Source organism: Tachyglossus aculeatus, chromosome 8 (genome assembly GCF_015852505.1).
Source record: "Tachyglossus aculeatus isolate mTacAcu1 chromosome 8, mTacAcu1.pri, whole genome shotgun sequence".
Classification (NCBI taxonomy): domain Eukaryota; kingdom Metazoa; phylum Chordata; class Mammalia; order Monotremata; family Tachyglossidae; genus Tachyglossus; species Tachyglossus aculeatus.
In genome coordinates this window covers 36,587,137-36,610,968 of record NC_052073.1, presented here as the reverse complement: position 1 = coordinate 36,610,968, position 23,832 = coordinate 36,587,137, and the positions used below count along the sequence as shown (strand labels likewise).

The following is a 23,832-nucleotide window of genomic DNA, read 5'->3' as shown; positions in this document are numbered from 1 at the left end:
GGCTCGCAGTCAAGAAGGGGGAGACAGATGACAAAACAAAACATATTAACAGAATGACAACCGTCAGAATAAACAGAATTATAGCTAGATTTTACCGATTAGGTCACCGAGGGGCAGAGAAGTGAGGTGATTTCATTCATTCATTCATTCATTCATTCATTCAATCATATTTATTGAGCGCTGATCACCTTGTAACCTCCCCAGCGCTTAGAACAGTGCTTGGCACATAGTAAGTGCTTAATAAATGCCATCATCGTTATTATTATTATTACTAGTACTGCTATCGTGGCTATTACCGCATTCATCCATTCAGTCGTATTTATTGAGCGCTTACTGTGTGCAGAGCACTGTACTAAGCGCTTGGGAAGTCCAAGTTGGCAACATAGAGAGACGGTCCCTACCCAACAGCGGGCTCCCAGGCTAGAAGGGGGAGACAGACGACAAAACAAAACATATTAACAGAATGACAACCGTCAGAATAAACAGAATTATAGCTATATTTTACCGATTAGGTCACCGAGGGGCAGAGAAGTGAGGTGACTTCATTCATTCATTCATTCATTCAATCATATTTAGTGAGCGCTGATCACCTTGTAACCTCCCCAGCGCTTAGAACAGTGCTTGGCACATAGTAAGCGCTTAATAAATGCCATCATCGTTATTATTATTATTACTAGTACTGCTATCGTGGCTATTACCGCATTCATCCATTCAGTCGTATTTATTGAGCGCTTACTGTGTGCAGAGCACTGTACTAAGCGCTTGGGAAGTCCAAGTTGGCAACATAGAGAGACGGTCCCTACCCAACAGCGGGCTCCCAGGCTAGAAGGGGGAGACAGACGACAAAACAAAACATATTAACAGAATGACAACCGTCAGAATAAACAGAATTATAGCTATATTTTACCGATTAGGTCACCGAGGGGCAGAGAAGTGAGGTGACTTCATTCATTCATTCATTCATTCAATCATATTTAGTGAGCGCTGATCACCTTGTAACCTCCCCAGCGCTTAGAACAGTGCTTGGCACATAGTAAGCGCTTAATAAATGCCATCATCGTTATTATTATTATTACTAGTACTGCTATCGTGGCTATTACCGCATTCATCCATTCAGTCGTATTTATTGAGCGCTTACTGTGTGCAGAGCACTGTACTAAGCGCTTGGGAAGTCCAAGTTGGCAACATAGAGAGACGGTCCCTACCCAACAGCGGGCTCCCAGGCTAGAAGGGGGAGACAGACGACAAAACAAAACATATTAACAGAATGACAACTGTCAGAATAAACATAATTATAGCTATATTTTACCGATTAGGTCACCGAGGGGCAGAGAAGTGAGGTGATTTCATTCATTCATTCATTCATTCAATCATATTTATTGAGCGCTGATCCCCTTGTAACCTCCCCAGCGCTTAGAACAGTGCTTGGCACGTAGTAAGCGCTTAATAAATGCCATCATCGTTATTATTATTATTGCTAGTACTGCTATCGTGGCTATTACCGCATTCATCCATTCAGTCGCATTTATTGAGCGCTTACTGTGTGCAGAGCACTAGACTGAGCGCTTGGGAAGTACAATTCAGCTATAAAGAGAGACAATCCCTGCCCACTCCGGGTTTACAGTCTAGCGTGGGGGATGGCAGACGTCAAAACTACAGCTGCTACTACTATGCTATGACCGCTATCGCGGCTACTACTACCGCCGTTGTGGCTACTAGGCTTCTAGACCGTGAGCCCACTCTTGGGTAGGGACCATCTCTATATGTTGCCAACTTGGACTTCCCAAGCGCTCAGTACAGTGCTCTGCCCACAGTAAGCGCTCAATAAATACGACTGAATGAATGAACACTAGTCCAGCTATTTCTAGCCGTTAGTGGGACTACTTGAAAGGGAATGACAGGAAAGAGCCGCCTCGGGGTCTGAGGATCCGGAGGGGCCGAGGAAGAGTCTGGGAAAATCCGGCTCGGAGGGCCAAGGAGGATTCTGGGAAAATCTGGGAAAATCCAGCTCGGAAAGGGACCGGGGAGGTGATGGACAGCTGCCAGGGGAAAGCTGGGCCACGGGACATGGGGGCAGTTGAGGGGCATCTCCCCCAGCCCCCCGTGGACAGCCGGGCTCCCCCTCCCCCAGTCCAGGCTGTTGTTCTCCGGAGCGGAAGGGATGATGTGGGGGCCGCGGAGGATGTTACTCACCTCCAAAGCCGCTTAGCTTAGCGGGAAGTGAAATCCTCGGCGGAGTCGGGAGAGGAATTGAGCTTTAGGCGCCCCACACCACCCCGGACCCCCGGCCCGGCGCTTGGGATCCATTAGGCCCCGGTGGAGCCTGCCCGGCCTACTCCGAGGTGCCGGGGTTGGGGGCGGGTGTCCGGAGGTCTCCAGGGGTGGGAGGGGGAGATCTTCTCCAGAAATAATAATAATAACGGTATTTGTTAAGCGCTTACTATGTGCAAAGCACTGTTCTAAGCGCCGGGGAGGTTACAAGGTCATCAGGTTGTCCCACGGGGGGCTCGCAGTCTTCACCCCCATTTTACTAACTGAGGCCCAGAGGAGTGAAGTGACTTGCCCAAAGTCCCACAGCTGACAGTTGGCGGAGCCGGGATTTGAACCCATGGCCTCTGACTCCAAGCAATCAATCAATCAATCAATCGTATTTATTGAGCGCTTACTATGTGCAGAGCACTGTACTAAGCGCTTGGGAAGTACAAATTGGCAACACATAGAGACAGTCCCTACCCAACAGTGGGCTCACAGTCTAAAAGGGGGAGACAGAGAACAGAGCCAAACATACCAACAAAATAAAATAAATAGGATAGAAATGTACAAGTAAAATAAATAAATAAATAAATAAATAGAGTAATAAATATGTACAACCATATATACATATATACAGACTCCAAAGCCCGGGCTCTTTCCACTGAGCCACGCTGCTTCTCGGCTACTGTCGCCTCCCAAGCGCTTAGTCCAGTGTTTTGCACCCAGTAAGAGCCCCCCCACCAACAGAGTCGCCAAGGGCACAGCCCCGGCCCAAGCAAATCAATCAATCAATCGCATTTATTGAGCGCTTACTGTGTGCAGAGCACTGGACTAAGCGCTTGGGAAGTACAAGTTGGCAACATAGAGAGACAGTCCCTACCCAACAGTGGGCTCACGGTCTAAAAGGGGGAGACAGAGAACAAAACCAAACATACTAACAAAATAAAATAAATAGAATAGAAATGTACAAGTAAAATAAATAAATAAATAGAGTAATAGGGATGACGAGACGGGCCGAAAGTGTCCAGTAAATAGCCCTGCCGGGGAGATCCGAGGGCCTTGGAGCGTCGTCGCTTCCTCCGGCCGTGGGACCCAGGCTCCTTCCTTCCTGCCCTCCCTCCCTCCTTCCTTTCTTTTGGGGTCTTTGTCCCTTTGTCCCCGAGGGGGGGTGGGGGGTCTTTTGGGGCTCTTGGTGTGGGGGGGGCTCCTCCCACCCCCCCGTCCCAGAAGCAGTGTGGCTCAATAGAAAGAGTCAGAGGTCATGGGTTCAAATCCTGGCTCCGCCAATTGTCAGCTGTGGGACTTTGGGCAAATCGCTTCACTTCTCTGGGCCTCAGTTACCTCATCTGTAAAATGGGATGAAGACTGTGAGCCCCCCGTGGGACAACCTGATCCTCTTGTAACCTCCCCAGTGCTTAGAACGGTGCTTTGCACATAGTAAGTGCTCAACAACTGCCGTTATTATTATTATTATCCGCATTTCAGCCGCAGTGGCGGGGTGGGGGCAGGTGGTCCCAGGAGGCGTGGGGACTCGAACTCACCACCCCCTGCCCTCCGTCCTTGGCGGGGCCTCGGTTTCCTCCTCTGTAGTAGGCCCGGCAGGGGCCCTCCCCCCCACCCCAGACCCCCCACCCCAGACCCCCCACCTTCCTCTTGTGGCACAGAAACATAAGCCCGGGGAACCGGTTTGTGACTCACCGCTGTCGCCTCACCGGGGTCACCCAATCCATCCGCGCCCCGGTCGACCCCCCCCCCCCCCAGGCACCCCTGAACCCCAGACTACTGAAGGAACGCCCGAGCACTGTGCCGTAATAATAATAATGACATTTATTAAGCGCTTAGTACGTGCAAAGCACTGTTCTAAGCACTGGGGAGGTTACAAGGTTGTCCCACGGGAGGCTCACAGTCTTAATCCCCATTTTCCATATGAGGTCACTGAGGCCCAGAGAAGTGAAGTGACTTGCCCAAAGTCACACGGCTGACCATTGGCGGAGCCGGGATTTGAACCCATGACCTCTGGGTCCACAGCCCGGGCTCTTTCCACTGAGCCAAGCTGCCGTAGGGGACTGAGCTGCAGAGCGCTGTACTACGTTCACGCATCCGATTGTACTTACTGCGTGCAGAACGCTGGACTTTCCAAGCGCTTAGTACAGTGCTCTGCACACAGTAAGCGCTCAATAAATACGAATGATGATGATGATGATGATGATGGACTGAGCCCTGGGAACAGGACGGTAGAACAGTAAACAGACACATTCCCTGCCCACAACGGGCTGGCAACCTCCAGAGCAGTGTACTACACACCACTGGACTCTAGTGTACAGCTCCTTGTGGGCAGGCCATGGGTCTGTTTATTATAATAATAGTAATAATGATGGCATTTATTAAGCGCTTACTATGTGCCAAGCACTGTTCTAAGCGCTGGGGAGGTTACAAGGTGATCAGGTTGTCCCACGGGGGGCTCACAGTCTTCAGCCCCATTTTACAGATGAGGTCACTGAGGCCCAGAGAAGCGAAGTGACTTGCCCAAAGTCACACAGCTGACAATTGGCGGAGCCAGGGTTTGAACCCATTCATTCATTCAATCAATCATATTTATTGAGCGCTTCCTGTGTGCAGAGCACTGTACTAAGCGCTTGGGAAGTACAAGTTGGCAACATATAGAGATGGTCCCTACCCCTCTGACTCCAAAACCCGGGCTCTTTCCACTGAGCCAAGCTGCTTCTCGTCTACTGTCGTCTCCCAAGCGCTTAGACCAGTGTTTTGCACCCAGAAGTGCTCAGTAAGTACAAGTGAATGACTGACTGACTGGGCTGTAGGAGCATTGAACTACAGAGAGAGAGAGAGAGAGAAGGTGGTCTCTCAGAGGGGGAGAGAGAGGGTGGTCTCCCTGAGGGAGAGAGAGAGAGATAGGGTGGTCTCTCAGAGGGAGAGAGAGAGAGGGTGGTCTCCGTGAGGGAGAGAGAGGGTGGTCTCCCTGAGGGAGAGAGTTAGGGTGGTCTCCCTGAGGGAGAGAGAGAAGGTGGTCTCTCAGAGGAGGAGAGAGAGGGTGGGCTCCATGAGGGAGAGAGAGAGTTAGGGTGGTCTCTCAAAGGGAGAGAGAGAGAGTTAGGGTGGTCTTCCTGAGGGAGAGAGTTAGGGTGGTCTCCCTGAGGGAGAGAGAGAAGGTGGTCTCCATGAGGGAGAGAGTTAGGGTGGTCTCTCAGAGGGAGAGATAGAGGGGGTGGTCTCCCTGAGGGAGAGAGTTAGGGTGGTCTCCCTGAGGGAGAGAAGGTGGTCTCCATGAGGGAGAGAGAGAGTTAGGGTGGTCTCTCAGAGGGAGAGAGAGAGGGGGGGGTCTCCCTGAGGGAGAGAGTTAGGGTGGTCTCCCTGAGGGAGAGAGAGAAGGTGGTCTCTCAGAGGGGGAGAGAGAGGGTGGTCTGCCTGAGGGAGAGAGAGAGGGGGTGGTCTCCCTGAGGGAGAGAGAGAGAAGGTGGTCTCAGAGGGAGAGAGAGAGGGTGGTCTGTCTGAGGGAGAGAGTTAGGGTGGTCTCCCTGAGGGAGAGAGAGAGAGAGAGAAGGTCATCTCTCAGAGGGGGAGAGAGAGAGGGGGGAGAGAGAGATCTCTCTGAGGGAGAGAGTTAGGGTGGTCTCCCTGAGGGAGAGAGAGGGAAGGTCGTCTCAGGGGGAGAGAGAGAGATCTCTCTGAGGGAGAGAGTTAGGGTGGTCTTCCTGAGGGACAGAGAAAGAAGGTGGTCTCTCAGAGGGGGAAAGAGAGAGAGGGGGGAGAGAGAGATCTCCCTGAGGGAGAAGGAGATCTCTCTGAGGGAGAGAGTTAGGGTGGTCTCCCTGTGGGAGAGAGAGAGACGGGCGAGAGAGAGATCTCTGAGGGAGAGAGTTAGGGTGGTCTTCCTGAGGGAGAGAGAAAGGTGGTCTCTCAGAGAGGGAAAGAGAGAGAGAGGGAGAGAGAGATCTCTCTGAGGGAGAGAGAAAGGTGGTCTCTCAAAGAGGGAAAGAGAGAGAGGGGGAGAGAGAGATCTCTCTGGGGGAGAGAGAGAGTTAGGGTGGTCTTCCTGAGGGAGAGAGAAAGAAGGTGGTCTCTTGGGGGGGGGGGGGCGGGGAGAGAGATCTCCCTGAGGGAGAGCAGGAAGGTGGTCTCTCAGATGGGTAGAGAGAGATCTCCCTGAGGGAGAGAGAGAGTGAGGGTGGTCTTTCTGAGGGAGAGAGAAAGAAGGTGGTCTCTCGGGGGTGGGGGTGAGTGGGGGAGATCTCCCTGAGGGAGTTTTGATGGTCTCCCTGAGGGAGAGAGAGTTAAGGTGGTGTCCCTAAGGGACATAGAGAGAAGGTGGTCTCTCAGAGGGGGGGAGAGAGATCTCCCTGAGGGAGAGAGTTTTGGTGGTCTCCCAGAGAGGGAGAGGGTAGATTGAGAGAGAGCAGTCTCCCAGAGATAGGGAGAGGATTCATTCATTCAATCGTATTTATTGAGCGCTTAGTGTGTGCGGAGCACTGTACTAAGCGCTTGGGAAGTCCAAGTCGGCAACATACAGAGACGGGCCCTACCCAACGACGGGCTCACAGTCTAGAAGGGGGAGATGGTCTCCCCGAGAGAGAGAGGGTGGTCTGTGCTCCCGGGGGTGGGGGAAAGAGAGTAGTCTCTGAAAAGCGTTGGGGTGGTCTCTGAGGGAGAGAGAAAAGGTGGTCTCCCAGAGAGACAGAGAGAGAGTGGTTTCCCAGAGATAGAGTGAGAGGGGAGGTCGGAGAGGGTCATCTCCCAGAGAGAGAGAGAGAGAAGGGGGTCTCCCAATCAATCAATCAATCATATTTATTGAGCGCTTACTGTGTGCAGAGCACTGGACTAAGCGCTTGGGAAGTACAAGTTGGCAACATCTAGAGACAGTCCCTACCCAATAGTGGGGAGAGAAGGGGGTCTCCCAGAGACAGGAAAAGAGAGAGAGAAGGGGGTCTCTGAGAGAGAGAGAGCACGAGGCCTCACAGAGAGAGGGAGAGGGTGGTCTCCCAGAGGGAGAGAGGCTGGGGGCGCGGCGGGGGGTCCCCAGGTGTCATCCGTGTCCCTCTTTCATTCATTCATTCATTCATTCATTCATTCAGTGGTATTTATTGAGCACTTACTGTGTGCAGAGCACTGGACTAAGCGCTTGGGAAGTACAAGTCGGCAACACATAGACACGGTCCCTACCCAGCGCTGGGGTAATAATAATAATAATAATGGTACTTGTTAAGCGCTTAGTATGTGCCAAGCACTGTTCTAAGGGGTAGTTACAAGGCAATCAGGTTGTCCCGCATGCAGCTCACCGTCTTAATCCCCATTTTACAGATGAGGTAACTGAGACACAGAGAAGTGGTAAGAATCTGAATTTTATTGGCAGGATATTGAGGAAAATGTGTTCACGTATGGCAAAGAAAACCTTCAATTTTTGGCAACAAGTATTTATTTCTGTACAAAACGTTTGGGAGTTTATTTTGGCTTAGTTTGTTGCAGTTTCCTTGCTTTTATTCTTCAATAGAGGAGAAGCAGCGTGGCTCAGTGGAAAGAGCCCGGGCTTGGGAGTTGGAGGTCATGGGTTCAAATGCCGGCTCCGCCACTTGTCAGCTGGGTGACTTTGGGCAAGTCACTTCACTTCTCTGGGCCTCAGTTCCCTCATCTGGAAAATGGGGATGAAGACCGTGAGCCCCCGGTGGGACAACCTGATCACCTTGTATCCTCCCCAGTGCTTAGAACAGTGCTTTGCACATAGTAAGTGCTTAACAAATGCCATCATTATTATTATTATTATTATTATTATTATTATTAATTAAGTGAACTGGCTTGGCCAAGGTCACACAGCAGACGAGTGATGTGGGGTGCGTTTGTGTCCCCTCTGCGGGGCCTGTGTCTCCCTGGGCCACACCGGCTTCCTGTTTGGGGCAGACCAGGCCGCGCCACGCCCCGAGCCCCCCCAGGACCCCAGGGCCCGCCCCGAGCCCCCCGAGAAGGCCAAGGGCCCTGGGGGTCGGGGGGTGGCCCAAGTCCTGCCCCGTGTCCCTCACAGGACGGCCCAGGCCGCAGGGGAAGCCTGGGGAGCCCGTTGTCGGGTAGGGACCGTCTCTATATGTTGCCAACTTGTACTTCCCAAGCGCTTAGTACAGTGCTCTGCACACAGTAAGCGCTCAATAAATACAATTGATTGAATGACTGGGGAGGAAGGGGCTCAGAGGCGAGGCCAGGGGGTGAGGGGGGCCCTTCCTGCCTCGGCTGCCGGGCCCCTTGGACCCCTTGGTTCCCCTGGACCCCCAGGTAGGGCCCAGGGCGGACGTCCATAATAATAATAACAATAATGCCGGCATTTATTAAGCGCTTACTATGTGCAAAGCACCATTCTAAACGTTGGGGGGTACAAGGTAATCAGGTTGTCCCACAAGGGGCTCACAGGCTTCATCCCCATTTTCCAGATGAGGGAACTGAGGCCCAGAGAAGTGAAGTGACTTGCCCAAAGTCACCCAGCTGACAGTTGGCGGAGCCGGGATTTGAACCCACGACCTCTGACTTCAAAGCCCGGGCTCTTTCCACTGAGCCACGCCGCTTCCATCTCTTCGTGGGGGCGGTCAGCGTCCGGGCCGCGCTAACAAAGGGCGACAGGAATCCCAAATCTCCCCAGGGACAACCAGGGACCCATCCCATCCCATCCCAGCCTCCTCCTCCTCCTCCTTTTCTTCCTCCCTCCATTCCCAGTCCCTCTGGAGAAGCCCCAGAGGGGGCAGGGGGCAGCATAGGTGGGGTTTTGGGGGGCTTTTCCCTGGAATTTTCCTTCCCGGGGTCTCTCCAACTGCGGCCTCCTTCGTCCTTAGCATCCCTTCACCCACACCCCACTGAGCCCTGAACGCTCACGCCCCCCTCACGCTTTCATGGTCTATCTCTCACCCCATCTTTTTTTTTTTTAATGGCATTTATTAAGCGCTTACTATGTGCAAAGCACTGTTCTAAGCACCGGGGAGGTTACAAGGTAATAATAATAATCATGAGGGCATTTATTAAGCGCTTACTAGGTGCAAAGCACCGTTCTAAGCGCCGGGGAGGTTACAAGGTGATCAGGTTGTCCCACGGGGGGGCTCACAGTCTTCATCCCCACTTTACAGATGAGGGAACTGAGGCCCGGAGAAGTGAAGTGACTAGCCCAAAGTCACCCAGCTAAGTGGTGGAGGCGGGATTTGAACCCATGACCCCTGACTCCAAAGCCCAGGCTCTCTCTCTCATTCACTATCTCTCTCTTGTTCATCTCGTTCCTTCTTTGATGCTCTCCATCTTTCACTCCAGCTCTCTCACTCTCTCTTTTTCTCCCTCCTCATCTCTCACTCTTGCACTCTTTCTTTTTAAATAGCATTTATTAAGCGCTTACTATGCGCAAAGCACTGTTCTAAGCGCCGGGGAGGTTACAAGGTGATCAGGTTGTCCCACGGGGGGTTCACGGTCTTCATCCCCATTTGACAGATGAGGGAACTGAGGCCCAGAGAAGTGACGTACTTGCCCAGAGTCACCTGGCTGACAAGTGGCGGAGGCGGAATTAGAACCCATGACACCCGAGCCTGGCCCGGCCCCCAGATTCATTCATTCATTCAATCGTATTTATTGAGCGCTTACTGTGTGCAGAGCACTGTACTAAGCGCTTGGGAAGTGCAAGCATACTTGTAGAGAAGCAGTGTAGCTCAATGGAAAGAGCCCGGGCTTTGGAGTCAGAGGTCATGGGTTCAAATCCCGGCCCAGCCACTTCATTCATTCATTCAATCGTATTTATGGAGCGCCTACTGTGTGCAGAGCACTGTACTAAGCACTTGCTTTGCGCATAGTAAGCACTTAACAAATACCATCGTCATTATTATTATTGTTACTTCCCCAGCGCTTAGAACAGTGCTTTGCACATAGTAAGTGCTTAATAAATGCTATTATTACAAGTTGGCAACATATAGAGACGGTCCCTACCCAACAACGGGCTCACAGTCCAGAAGGGATGATAATGATCATCATCATCAATTGTATTTATTGAGTGCTTACTGTGTGCAGAGCACTGTACTAAGCGCTTGGGAAGTCCAAGTTGGCAACATCTAGAGACGGTCCCTACCCAACAGTGGGCTCACAGTCTAAAAGGGGGAGACAGAGAACAAAACCAAACATACTAACAAAATAAAATAAATAGAATAGATATGTACAAGTAAAATAAATAGAGTAACAAATATGTACATAAATATACATATATACATGATGGCATTTGTTAAGCGCTTACTATGTGCTGAGCACTGTTCTAAGCACTGGGAGATACATGGTAATCAGGTGGGCCCACGTGGGGCTCACCGTCTTCACCCCCATTTTCCGGATGAGGGAACTGAGGCCCAGAGAAGTGAAGGGACTTGCTCAAAGTCACGCAGCCGACAAGTGGCGGAGCCGGGATTCACTCATTTATTTATCACTCCATTTATTTATTTATTTTACTTGTACATATCTATTCTATTTATTTTATTTTGCTAGTATGTTGGGTTTTGTCCTCCGTCTCCCCCTTTTCAACTGTGAGCCCACTGTTGGGTAGGGACTGTCTCTAGATGTTGCCAACTTGTACTTCCCTAGCGCTTAGTACAGTGCTCTGCACACAGTAAGCGCTCAATAAATACGATTGATGATGATGATGATTCATTCATTCATTCATTCAGTCGTATTTATGGAGCGCTTACTGCGTGCAGGGCACTGTACTAAGCGCTTGGGAAGTCCAAGTTGGCAACATCTAGAGACGGTTCCTACCCAACAGTGGGCTCACAGTCTAGAAGGGGGAGACAGAGGACAAAACAAAACATGTTAACACTGTACTGAGCGCTTGGGAAGTCCAAGTTTTGTTCCGAGTGCCGGGCCCGTGGTTCAGCCCACTAGGCCAGCTGCTGCCCCCCGTGCCCCCCGTCCGGGCGGCCCGCGGCCGAGCCAGCTCCCAGGGGTGGGCATGGCGGGGGGCAGGGCCGCCCTGGCCACCCGCTCACACAAGGTCATTGTTCCCCGAGGTCAAAGACGCCTTTGTGTCCTCGCCGGAGCCTGTGACGGCCCCAGCCGGACGGCCACCGCCAGCAGGAGGGACGAAGCCGCTCGGCCTAATAGTAATAACGCTGGCATTTATCAAGCGCTTACTATGTGCGAAGCACTGGGGAGTTTACCAGCGTGAGCGTGAGCAGCGTGGCTCGGTGGGAAGAGCCCGGGCTCTGGAGTCGGAGTTCGTGGGTTCGCATCCCGACTCTGCCACATGTCTGCTGTGCGATCTTGGGCAAGTCACTTAACTTCTCTGGGCCTCAGTTCCCTCATCTGTAAAATGGGGGTGAAGACTGGGTGCCCCACTTGGGACAACCTGATCACCCTGTATCCTCCCCAGCGCTTAGAACAGTGATTTGCACTGTAAGCGCTTAATACTGTACTGTAAGTGCTTAATAAATGCCAATTATTAGTATATTATTATATATTATATTATTAAAAATATGAAAATATAAAAATATAATAATATATTATATTATTATTATTATTACCAGGTGATCAGGTTGTCCCACTGGGGGCTCACAGGCTTAATCCCCATTTGACAGGTGAGGTCACTGAGAGAAGTGAAGCGACTTGCCCAAAGTCACCCAGCTGACCGGTGGCGGAGCCGGGATTTGAACCCATGACCTCTGACTCCAAAGCCCGGGCTCTTTCCACTGAGCCACGCTGCTTCTCTGGTAGGTCTGAGAGTCAGAAGGTCCTGGGTTCTAATTCCGGCTCTGTCCTGCGTCCTTGGGGCAGTCGCTTCACTTCTCTTCGGGCAGCCCAGCGGGGAGAGCCCGGGCCCGGCCCGTCAGAGGGTCCTGGGTTCATTCATTCAATCATATTTATTGAGCGCTTACTGTGTGCAGAGCACTGTACTAAGCGCTAGGGAAGTCCAAGTTGGCAACATATAGAGACGGTCCCTACCCAACAGTGGGCTCACAGTCTAGAAGGGGACTAGAAGGAGAACCTGGGTTCTCCTCCCGGCTCCGCCGCTCGTCCGCATCCCTTCTCCGGGCCTCAGTTCCGTCCTCTGGAACATGGGGATAATAATAATAATAATAATTATGGTATTTGTTAAGCGCTTACTATGTGCAAAGCACTGTTCTAAGCGCTGGGGGGGATACAAGGTGATCAGGTTGTCCCACGTGGGGCTCACAGTCTTAATCCCCATTTTCCAGATGAGGGAACTGAGGCTCAGAGAAGTTCAGTGACTTGCCCAAGGTCACACAGCAGACATGTGGCGGAGCCGGGATTAGAACCCATGACCTCGGACTCCGAAGCCCGTGATCTTTCAACTGAGCCACGCTGCTTCTCGTGGAGCAGGATGGGGATGGAGACAGGGAGCCCCGCGGGGGACGGGGACCGCGTCCAACCTGAGGCGCTGGCGCTTAGCACGGGGCCTGCCGCGTAGGAAGCGCTCAACAAATACCACCGTTGTTATTAGGATTATTATTTCATTAGGAGGAGGAGCAGGACTGTGAAGAGGAGGAGGAGGAAGAGAATGAGCAGGAGGAGGAGCAGGAGGAGGAGATGGTGGAGGAGAAGGAGGAGGAAGAGGAGGAGGAGGAAGAAGAGGAGGAGAAGGAGAGGGAGAAAGCCGAAGAGGAAGAGGGTGGTTGGAGGGGGAGGAGAATGAGCAGGAGGAGGAGGAGGAGGAGGAAGTGGGAGGAGGGTGAGGAAGAGGAGGAGAATAGGAGTGTGTAATCAATCATCATCATCAATCGTATTTATTGAGCGCTTACTGTGTGCAGAGCACTGTACTTGGGAAGTCCAAGTTGGCAACATACAGAGACAGTCCCTACCCAACAGTGGGCTCACAGTCTAAAAGGGGGAGACGGAGAACAAAACCAAACATACTAACAAAATAAAATAAATAGAATAGATATGTACAAGTAAAATAAATCAATAAATAAATAGAGTAATAAATCTGTACAAACATATATCCATATATACAGGTGCTGTGGGGAAGGGAAGGAGGTAAGATGGGGGGATGGAGAGGGGGACGAGGGGGAGAGGAAGGAAGGGGGTGAGTGTGGGAAGGCCTCCTGGAGGAGGTGAGCTCTCAGCAGGGCCTTGAAGGGAGGAAGAGAGCAAGCTTGGCGGATGGGCAGAGGGATTGGGGGCATTCCAGGCCCAGGGGGTGACGTGGGCCGGGGGTCGACGGCGGGACAGGGGAAAAAATATGGAACGCTTCACGGATTTGCGTGTCATCTATTATAATTATTAATAATTGTATTTACTGAGCATTTACTGTGTGCAGAGCCCCGTACTGGAGAAAGTACAGTCAACCGGTGGTATTTATCCAGTGCTTACTATGCGCAGAGCACCGTACTGAGCGCTTGGCAGAGTCCGATCCGACAGAACTAGCAGAAATGTTCCCTGCCCATAACGAGGCGGACGTTAATATAAATGAAAAGGTCATTTATAATGTAGAATTTAAAGATACTGGACGTTAATGGCTAGGGCCCGGGCCTGGGAGTAGGAAGGACCTGGGGGTCTCGTCCCGGCTCCCCCACCGGTCTGCCGGGAGACCTTGGCCCAGTCGTTTCCCTTCTCCGGGCCTCGGTGACCTCATCTTGAAAATGGGGATGGGGGCCCGGAGCCCCACGGGGGACAAGGGACTGGATCCGACCCGGTTTGCTGGGATCCGCCACTCGTCAGCCGTGTGACTTTGGGCGAGTCGCAGAAGCAGCGTGGCTCAGTGGAAAGAGCCCGGGGTTTGGAATCACAGGTCATGGGTTCAAATCCCGGCTCCGCCAATTGTCAGCTGAGTGATTTTGAGCAAGTCACTTCACTTCTCTGGGCCTCAGTTACCTCATCTGTAAAATGGGAATTAAAACTGTGAGCCCCCTCAGGGACAACCTGATCACCTTGTAACCTCCCCAGCGCTTAGAACAGTGCTTTGCATGTAGTAAGCGCTTAATAAATGCTATTATTATTATTATTATTATTCTCCAGGCCTCAGTCCCCTCATCTGTAAAATGGGGGTGGAGACTGAGCCCCACAGGGGACAACCCGATCACCTGGTAACCTCCCCAGTGCTTAGAACAGTGCTTTGCACATAGTAAGCGTTTAATAAATGCCCTCATTATAGTTATTATATAATGTATATATATGTACATATGTTTGTACATATTTATTACTCTATTTTATTTGTACATATTTATTCTATTTTATCTTGTTAATATGTTTTCTTGTCTGTCTCCCCCTTCTAGACTGTGAGCCCGCTGTTGGGTAGGGACCATCTCTATATGTTGCCGACTTTGACTTCCCAAGCGCTTAGTCCAGTGCTCTGCACACAGTAAGCGCTCATTAAATACAATTGAATGACTGACTGACTGAATGAATATTATTATCATTATCCACCCTGGCGCTTAGAACAGCGCCAGCCCACAGGAGGCGCTTGACGAAGACCGTTTGCACATAGTAAGTGCTAAATAAATGCCACCATAATTATAATAATAATATTTTATAATATCCTAAATATTATATTAAATATTTTATAATATAAAATATTTCATGTTCTATGATATAAATTATAATATATAATATATTAAACAAGCTATGTGAAGTATTATATATCACATTGAATATTTTATGATGCTACATTAGAACATATAATATATTATATAATAGTATATTAAATACTCTAGAATATAAAACAATATTTATGTTATTATTATTTATATTTTTATAATATTTATGTGTTTATTATGATAATTTATTTTATATAATAATTATTATTGTATTATCATTACTAATTGTTATTATTAGAGGTCTGGTAATGAGGGGTGTGGGGACTCGGGAGGCGGGAGCCCGCGGGGGCCGGAAGGGTCTGGAGGGGTCAGAGGTGGGCGGGGTTGGGGGGGGCCGGGGCCTCCTCATTGGTCGGCGCCGCCCGCCTCCGGCCTCCTCATTGGCCGGCGCCTCCCGCCGCCCGCCTCCTCATTGGCCGGCGCCGCCCGTCGCCCGCCTCCTCATTGGCCGGCGCCACCGCCCCGCTGTTGCCGTGGCGATGGCCGGGCTGATCCGGCCTGCTCTTGGTGGGGGGTGGAGGGGGGGCGCAACCGCTGTGGTTTAGCCCCAAATCTGGCCCCGGCCCCTCGCGCGCATGCGCGGACCGTGGAGGGCGGGTGGGGGGGGCGCACTTGTTTCGGCGCGCATGCGCCAGCCTTGCCCTCAGCCCCCGGGGGTAGGAGGGGCCCCAGTCATTCATTCAGTCGTATTTATTCATTCACTCATTCATTCAATCGTATTTATTGAGCGCTTACTGTGTGCAGAGCACTGTACTAAGCGCTTGGGAAGTCCAAGTTGGCAACATATTCATTCAATCGTATTGAGCGTGTACTGTGTGCAGAGCACTGTACTAAGCGCTTGGGAAGTACAAGTTGGCAACATATTCACTCATTCATTCACTCCTATTTATTGAGCGCTTACTGCATGCAGAGCACTGTACTAAGCGCTTGGGAAGTACAAGTTGGCAACATATTCATTCATCGTATTTATTGAGCGCTTACTGTGTGCAGAGCACTGGACTAAGGCGCTTGGGAAGTGCAAGTTGGCAACATATTCATTCAGTCGTATTTATTGAGCGCTTACTGTGTGCAGAGCACTGGACTAAGCGTTTGGGAAGTGCAAGTTGGCAACATTCATTCATTCAGTCGTATTTATTGAGCGCTTACTGTGTGCAGAGCACTGGACTAAGCGTTTGGGAAGTGCAAGTTGGCAACATTCATTCATTCAATCGTATTTATTGAGCGCTTACTGTGTGCAGAGTACTTTACTAACGCTTGGAAAGTACAAGTTGGCAACATATTCACTCATTCATTCAATCCTATTTATTGAGCGCTTACTGTGTGCAGAGTACTGTACTAAATGCGTGGGAAGTACAATTTGGCAACATATTCATTCAGTCGTATTTATTGAGCGCTTACTGTGTGCAGAGCACTGGACTAAGTGCTTTGGGAAGTCCAAGTTGGCAACATAGAGAGACGGTCCCTGCCCAACAGCGGGCTCACATTCAGTAATGAGAATAACGATGGCGTTTGTTAAGCGCTTACTATGTGCGCAGCACTGTTCTAAGCGCCAGGGGAGATACAAGGCAATCAGGTGGTCCCCCCCGTGGGACGCCCAGTCTTCATCCCCATTTAACAGATGAGGGAACTGAGGCCCAGAGAATAATGATAATAATAATGGCATTTGTTAAGCGCTTACTATGTGCCAAGCACTGTTCCAAGCGCTGGGGAGTTACAAGGTGATGAGATTGTCCCACGTGGGGCTCACAGTCTTCATCCCCATTTTACAGATGAGGGAACTGAGGCTCAGAGAAGTGAAGTGACTTGCCCAACGTCACACAGCAGACGTGTGGCGGAGCGGAATTCAAACCCATGACTTGTGATTCTAAAACCCGGGCTGTAGAAGTGAAGTGAAGTGACTTGCCCAAAGTCACCCAGCTGACAAGGGGCGGAGCCGGGATTAGAACCCACAACCTCTGACTCCCAAGCCTGGGCTGTTGCCACTGAGCCACGCTGCCTCTCCATATGGTAGAGAAGCAGTGCAGCCCAGTGGAAAGAGCCCGGGCTTTGGAGTCAGAGGTCATGGGTTCAAATCCTGGCTCCACCAATTCATTCATTCAATCGTATTTATTGAGTGCTGACTGTGTGCAGAGCACTGGACTAAGCGCTTGGGAAGTCCAAGTTGTCAACATCTAGAGACGGTCCCTACCCAACAGTGGGCTCACAGTCCAGAAGGGGGAGACAATCAATCAATCAATCAATCATATTTATTGAGCGCTTACGGTGTGCAGAGCACTGTACTAAGCGCTTGGGAAGTCCAAGTTGGCAACATCTAGAGATGGTCCCTACCCAACAGCGGGCTCACAGTCTAGAAGGGGGAGACAGAGAACAAAACAAAACATGTTAACAAAATAAAATAAATAGAATAAATACGTACAAATAAAATAAATTGTCAGCTGGGTGACTTTGGGCAAGTCACTTCACTTCTCTGGGCCTCAGTTCCCTCATCTGTCAAATGGGGATGAAGACTGTGAGCCCCCCCGTGGGACAACCTGATCACCTTGTATCCTCCCCAGCGCTTAGAACAGTGCTTGGCACATAGTAAGCGCTTAATAAATGCCATTATTATTATTTCTGGAGCGGTTGGGAGGGGACAAGCCGGCTCCAGCCAGACTGAGCCCCGCCCCCACAGCCCAAGCCCTCATTCATTCATTCATTCGTTCATTCATTCAGTCGTATTTATTGAGCGCTTACTGTGTGCAGAGCACTGGACTAAGCGCTTGGGAAGCCCAAGTTGGCAACAGATAGAGACGGCCCCTACCCGACAGCGGGCTCATCGTCTAGAGAAGCAGCTTGGCTCAATGGAAAGAGCCCGGGCTTTGGAGTCGGAGGCCACGGGTTCAAATCCCGGCCCCGCCGCTTGTCAGCCGGGGTGACTTTGGGCCAGTCACGTCACTTCTCTGGGCCTCAGTCACCTCATCTGGAAAATGGGGATGAAGACTGGGAGCCCCACATGGGACAACCTCACCTCCCCAGCGCTTAGAACAGTGCCCGGCACATAGTAAGCGCTTAATAAATGCCATTATTACTTTCTAGACGGTGAGCCAGCATCCCAATCCAGGCCCCGTCCCTACACCCCAATCCAGGCCCCTTCCCCATTCCAAGGCCCACCCCCTCATCCCACATGTTGCCCCCCCCCCCCCCCGAAACCTCGTCCCAACGTGTCCCACAGCATTGCGCACACAGTAATAATAATAAATGGCATTTGTTAAGCGCTTACTATGTGCAAAGCACAGTAGGGAGCCGGGGGGCCGCGGGCCGCTCACTTCCCTCCTCCGGGCCTCGCTTCCCTCGTCTGGACGATGAGGATGGAGACGGGGGGGACACGGGTGGGCCGCCCCAGCACTCAGCGCAATGCTCTGCGCCGAGTCAGCGCCTGACATTCATTCATTCATTATTCAGTCGTATTTATTGAGTGCTTACTGTGTGCGGAGCACTGTACTAAGTGCTTGGGAAGTACAAGTTGGAAACATATAAAGACCCTACCACCAATCAATCGTATTTATTGAGCGCTTACTGTGTGCAGAGCACTGTACTAAGCTCTTGGGAAGTCCAAGTTGGCAACATATAGAGCCTAGAAGGGGGAGACAGAGAACAAAACCGAACATATTAACAAAATAAAATAAGTAGAATAGATATGACCCTGTTGGGTCACCGTCAGTAGCGGTGGACGCCCAGCGAGTGCCGTTGATGGATGGGTGTAGTGTGAGCTCCTCCGGGGGACCGGCCTCTCCCCGGCGCTCAGTACAGTGTTCTGGGAGCCGGGCAGGGGTACTAGACGCGGGACGACGGCCCGGACGGGCGGCCGGAAAGAGTCCCTCTCGGCCGGTCGCTCCGCGTCTCTGCAAAACGGGGATGCGGCGTCCGTTCCCTTCCCCGACCAGCTCGCGCCTCCCTCTCCACCCTTAGCGCAGTGTTTGGCACGTAGTAAACGCCTACCGAGCGGCGCAGTCGTCGTCCCCGGTGGGGTGGGGAGCTGTGTGGACGGGTGGCCGGCTGGATAGGCGGAGGGTGGGCGGACGAGAAGCAGCGCGGCCCACTGACCGAGGGCCCGGGAGGCTCGTCGGCCTTCCCTCCTCCGGGCCTCGGTTTCCTCGCCCGCGAAATGGGGACGGAGATCCGTGAGCCCCCACCTAACCCCGTTTTTGCTCGCGGTGCCGGGCACGTGGTAAGGGCTTCACGAGTGTTAGTAGCCGTCGTCGTCGGTGTAGCGGCCGGGAGCCCGTCGTGGGGTTGAGGCCGTCTCCATCTGTGGCCGATTCGCCCTTCCCGGGCGCTCAGTCCAGCGCCCCGCACACAGGCAGCGCTCCGTAAATACGATCGGACGGGCGGGCGGGCGGCCGAGGGAGTAGTCGGACGGGGCGGGCGGTCGGACGGACGGATGGACGGTCCGGGGGCCCCCGGGCGCGGCCGCCCGCCCCGTCGATCCGACCGCCGGACCGTGCGCGCAGACGACTCGTCGTCGGAGAGCTGCGGCGGCGGGCCCGCCTCGGCCACCCTGAACCCGGCGGCGGCCAGCAGCACCCAGGGCGACTGCGCCTTCTCCGACATGAACGGCCACGGCCCCGCCGACGACCAGCCCGTCGACCTCTGCGACAAGGCCCCCGCCCACCCCCAGGCCCCCTACGCGCCCGACGCCGACGGCGGCGGCCCCAGGGCCCGGGCCAAGTACGCCCTCAAAGGGACCCCCGAGGTACGTCCGGGGGGACGGGGGCGGGGGGCCCGCTCCCCCTCTCGGGGCCTCAGTTTCCTCCCTCGGACCGGGAGCCCCCCACCCCGGGCGGGAGGCGGTCCGGGAGGCCACGGGGAGCGGCGCCTACGGAACCTGCCGGGCGACCCCGAGCCGGTCAGTGGGGACCGGGAGCCCCACGGCGGGGGGCGACCGGATCCCCTCGTATCTCCCCCGGCACTCGGCACGTAGTAAACGCTCACCAGATACCGTCGTCGCCATCGCCGTCGGGGACCCGGGCCCCGACGTGGGCCCGGGGTGTCGGAGATGGCGGGCGCGCGACTTTCCGCCGCCGGTCCCGGACGGGGGGCTCACGGTCCGGCCCGGTGCGCCCCTGTCCCCCTCCGCCCGCCCGCCCAGTCCCCCCAGTACAGCTCGGGGAGCTACGAGTCGGCGCGGACGGAGGGGAGCGTCTGCCCCGAGGACCTGACCGTGGGCCGCCCGCCCCCGCCCCCGCCGCCCGACGACGAGGACGACGACGACGCGGACAAGATGAACGACTCGGAGGGGCTCGACCCGGAGAGGCTCAAGGCCTTCAACGTGAGCCCCCCGGGGGAGAGGCGCGGGGGGCCGGGGACCCGGGGGGAGGGTCCCGGCGCCGCCCTCAGCCCCCCGGCCTCCCCCGCTAGATGTTCGTGCGGCTGTTCGTGGACGAGAACCTGGACCGGATGGTGCCCATCTCCAAGCAGCCCAAGGAGAAGATCCAGGCCATCATCGAGTCCTGCAGCCGCCAGTTCCCCGAGTTCCAGGAGCGGGCCCGGAAGCGCATCCGCACCTACCTCAAGTCCTGCCGGCGCATGAAGAAGAACGGCATGGAGATGGTCAGCCCGCCCCCGGACGCCCACCTCCGTGCCCCCGGCCCCGGCCCGCCTCCGCACTCATCCCCCCCACCCCGCCGTAGCCGGCCGGCGCTTCCCGGGTGCCGAGCACTGGCACGGGAGGGTCCGGCGGGGCGACAGATGATCCCGCTCCTCGGGGAACCCCGAGGGATTCCGCCCCCCGCCCCGGGATGGGGAACGGGGCCGGGACCGGGGGCCTGACGGTGCCCGCCCCGTGCCCAGACCAGGCCCACGCCTCCGCACCTGACCTCCGCCATGGCCGAGAACATCCTCGCCGCCGCCTGCGAGAGCGAGACCAGGAAAGCCGCCAAGAGGATGCGGCTGGAGGTCTACCAGACTTCTCAGGTCAGTGCCGCCCGGGAAAGCCGGGATCCCGCCCGTCCGACGGTCGGAGGGGGATGCCCGCACCGGAGGACCGTGGGGAGACGGAAGCCGGTGGACCGAGAGGAGGCCGGAGAGGTGGAGGGCCCGGGCGGCCCGCGGGCGAGCCCCTCCGCTCCCCTCCTTCGGAGGAAGGACGGCCAGAGCCGTCCATCAGTGCCATTTACGCCCCCCGCCCCGGGAATCTGGGCCTCTGGGCTCCGCCACCCCGGGAATGTGGGCTTGTGCTCCCGGGAATAAGGAAGGGTTCATCCCGGTGGGGATGAGGGTCCCCCCTCTCATCCCCTCGCCCCGGCCGGGCCCGGGGAGGTCGGCGAACCGCGGAGCGCGACTCGGTCTGACGCGACTGAGAAGCAGCGTGGCTCAGTGGGAAGGGCCCGGGCTTTGGCGTCCGAGGTCGTGGGTTCGAATCCCGGCTCCGCCAATTGTCAGCTGGGTGGGTGACTTTGGGCCAGTCGCTTCACTTCTCTGAGCCTCAGTTCCCTCATCTGGAAAATGGGGATTAAGACTGTAAGCCCCACGTGGGACAACCGGGTCACCTTGTACCTCCCCAGCGCTTAGAACAGTGCTTTGCACACAGTAAGCGCTTAACAAATGCCATCATTATTATTATTACTATTATTCTCTGGGCCTCAGCTACCTCATCTGTAAAATGAGGGTTGACCGTAAGCCCCACGTGGGACAACCCGATCACCTTGTACCTCCCCAGCGCTTAGAACAGTGCTTTGCACATCGTAAGCGCTTAACAAATGCCATCGTTATTATTATTATTATTATTCTCTGGGCCTCAGCTACCTCATGTGTAAAATGAGGGTTGACTATAAGCCCCACGTGGGACAACCCAATCACCTTGTACCTCCCCAGCGCTTAGAACAGTGCTTTGCACATCGGAAGCGCTTAACAAATACCATCGTTATTATTATTATTATTATTATTATTATTATTATTATTCTCTGGGCCTCAGCTACCTCATCTGTAAAATGAGGATCGACCGTAAGCCCCATGTGGGACAACCCGATCACCTTGTATCCCCCAGCGCTTAGAACAGTGCTTTGCACACAGTAAGCGCTTAACAAATGCCGTCATTATTATTATTATTATTTACGGGGCGCTCCCCGCGGGCAGAGCGCTGGACCGAGGGGGAGCCCCGGACAGCGGCCGGGCCGCGACCGGGGCGGGGAGCGGAGGTGAGGCCTCGGTGGGGGAGGAGGGGTGGTCTCCGGGGGCGGGCCTGAGACCCCCCCCCCCCCCCCGTGTGACGGCCCGCAGGACGAGCCCATCGCCCTGGACAAGCCGCCCCCGGGCCCGCCCGCCCCCGCCGCGCCCGCCGCCACCTACGCCCAGGACCCCGTCTACGTCAACGGCACCCTCAATTACAGCTACCGGGGCTACGGGGCCCTGGGGGCCGGACTGCAGACCCCCGCCTCCCTCCAGACCGCCAACCACAGTAACGGTGAGACCCCCGGGGCCCCGGGCCGCCCCCACCTTCGGCCTCCCCTACCGTCGCGGCCCCCGGTGAGGGACTCTCCCGCCTTCCTCATCCGTCGACGGACCTTCCCGGGCCTCAGGGGGAGGGCGCATCCCGGGCCCGGGAAGGTTCTCCGTCTCCCCTTTTAAGACTGTGAGCCCAGTCGGGTAGGGACTGTATATGTTGCCAACCTATACATCCCAAGTGCTCGGTCCAGTGCTCTGCACACAGTAAGCGCTCAGTCAATACGATTGATCGATTCCACTTGGAGCCGGAGACCGCTCCGCCGCCTCGGGTTGTCGCGGCCCCACCGCCCTCTCTGACCCTCACGCCCTCCGTGTCGCCCCCCGCACAGGTCCCACGGATCTCAGCATGAAAGGTGGAGCCGCCGCCGCCACGGCCACCTCGGGCTCCGGCCCGGCCTCCTCCTCGTCCTCCTCGTCGTCCTCCTCGTCGTCGTCGTCGTCGTCCTCGTCGGCCCCCGCCTCCTCGTCCTGCTCGTCGTCCTCCAACAACAACAACAACAACAACAACGGTGGGAGCGGGGGCGGCGGGGGCGGCGGGAGCGGGGGCCGGGGGATGACGACGGCCCAGCTGAGCCCCACGGAGATCGGGGCCGTGCGCAAGCTCATCGCCGGCTACCGCGAGTCGGCCGCCTTCCTGCTCCGCTCCGCCGACGAACTGGAAAACCTCATCCTGCAGCAGAACTGAAAGCCCCCCCCCGGGGTGGGGGGGTCCCTGGGGGGACCCCTGGGCCGGGGGCAGGAAGGGTCAGAGGCCGCGACCGACCTTAGAAACCCCCTCCCCATCGCCCCGTCGCTCCCTTTTCCGTCTTAGGTGAAGCAGAGCTGCGTATTTATTAAGACCTTCTTCCTCCTCCTCCTCCTGTCACTCCTCCTCCTCCTCCTCCTCCTTTCGTAATTTATTTTTTTCTGAAAATGGACCTTTTTTTGGTGCGTGTGTGCGTGTGTGTGTGTATATATATATGTGCGCGTGTGCACCCACGTGTGCATGTGTGTTTTTTTGTAAAGATCTGCCAGTTTTGTCCGATGGGAAGGAATTGGTTCCTCCGAGGTAACATTCCATGTCACACACCCCCGCCCCCCCCAATCCCATCCCTCCAGGATGTGGGGAGACCCCCGCCCCCGAGCCTGCTCAGCTCGTATCCAGGGCCCAGTCTCCCGGGCCCACCCTCCCGCCGACCCCCAGCTGCTAGGGGAGGGAGACCCCCCCCCCGCCACCCCCACCCCACCATGGGGGGCTTGAGCAGCCCCCTCCTCCCAGGGGAGCCCAGCAGGGGCACAGAGAGAGAGAGAGAAAGCCAGACTGGGGGTTCGGGGTTCGGGCTCCCCCCGCCGCGGCCCCCCCCAAGTCTCTGTACTACCTCACCCTCTTGGGGCTCCGGGCCTCCCGCTCCACATTGCTGGGTCTCCCCCCTCCCCAACCCAGGACCCCCGACCCAGGAGGGGAGGCCAGTTGGAGGAAGGACTTGGCAGAGGCGGAGGGAGGGTTTTTCCATCACCAAAAAACCAGCAGCTCACAGACACTCCCCCCCAGGACCCCCCT

General features: G+C 54.8%; 1 protein-coding gene across 1 annotated transcript in view; it reads left to right on the top strand.

Moving 5' to 3' along the window:
* Positions 1-23,204, top strand: part of LOC119931791 (nucleolar protein 4-like) — a 42,031-nt gene extending 18,827 nt beyond the window's left edge. Inside the window, exons 3-8 of the mRNA XM_038750692.1 lie at positions 19,301-19,542; positions 19,939-20,118; positions 20,208-20,399; positions 20,640-20,762; positions 22,068-22,251; positions 22,622-23,204. Of these exons, the coding sequence (XP_038606620.1) occupies positions 19,301-19,542; positions 19,939-20,118; positions 20,208-20,399; positions 20,640-20,762; positions 22,068-22,251; positions 22,622-22,977 (1,277 nt within the window). The 3' untranslated portion in view covers positions 22,978-23,204. The remainder of the gene's footprint in view (positions 1-19,300; positions 19,543-19,938; positions 20,119-20,207; positions 20,400-20,639; positions 20,763-22,067; positions 22,252-22,621) is intronic.
* The last annotated feature ends 628 nt before the right edge of the window (positions 23,205-23,832 follow it).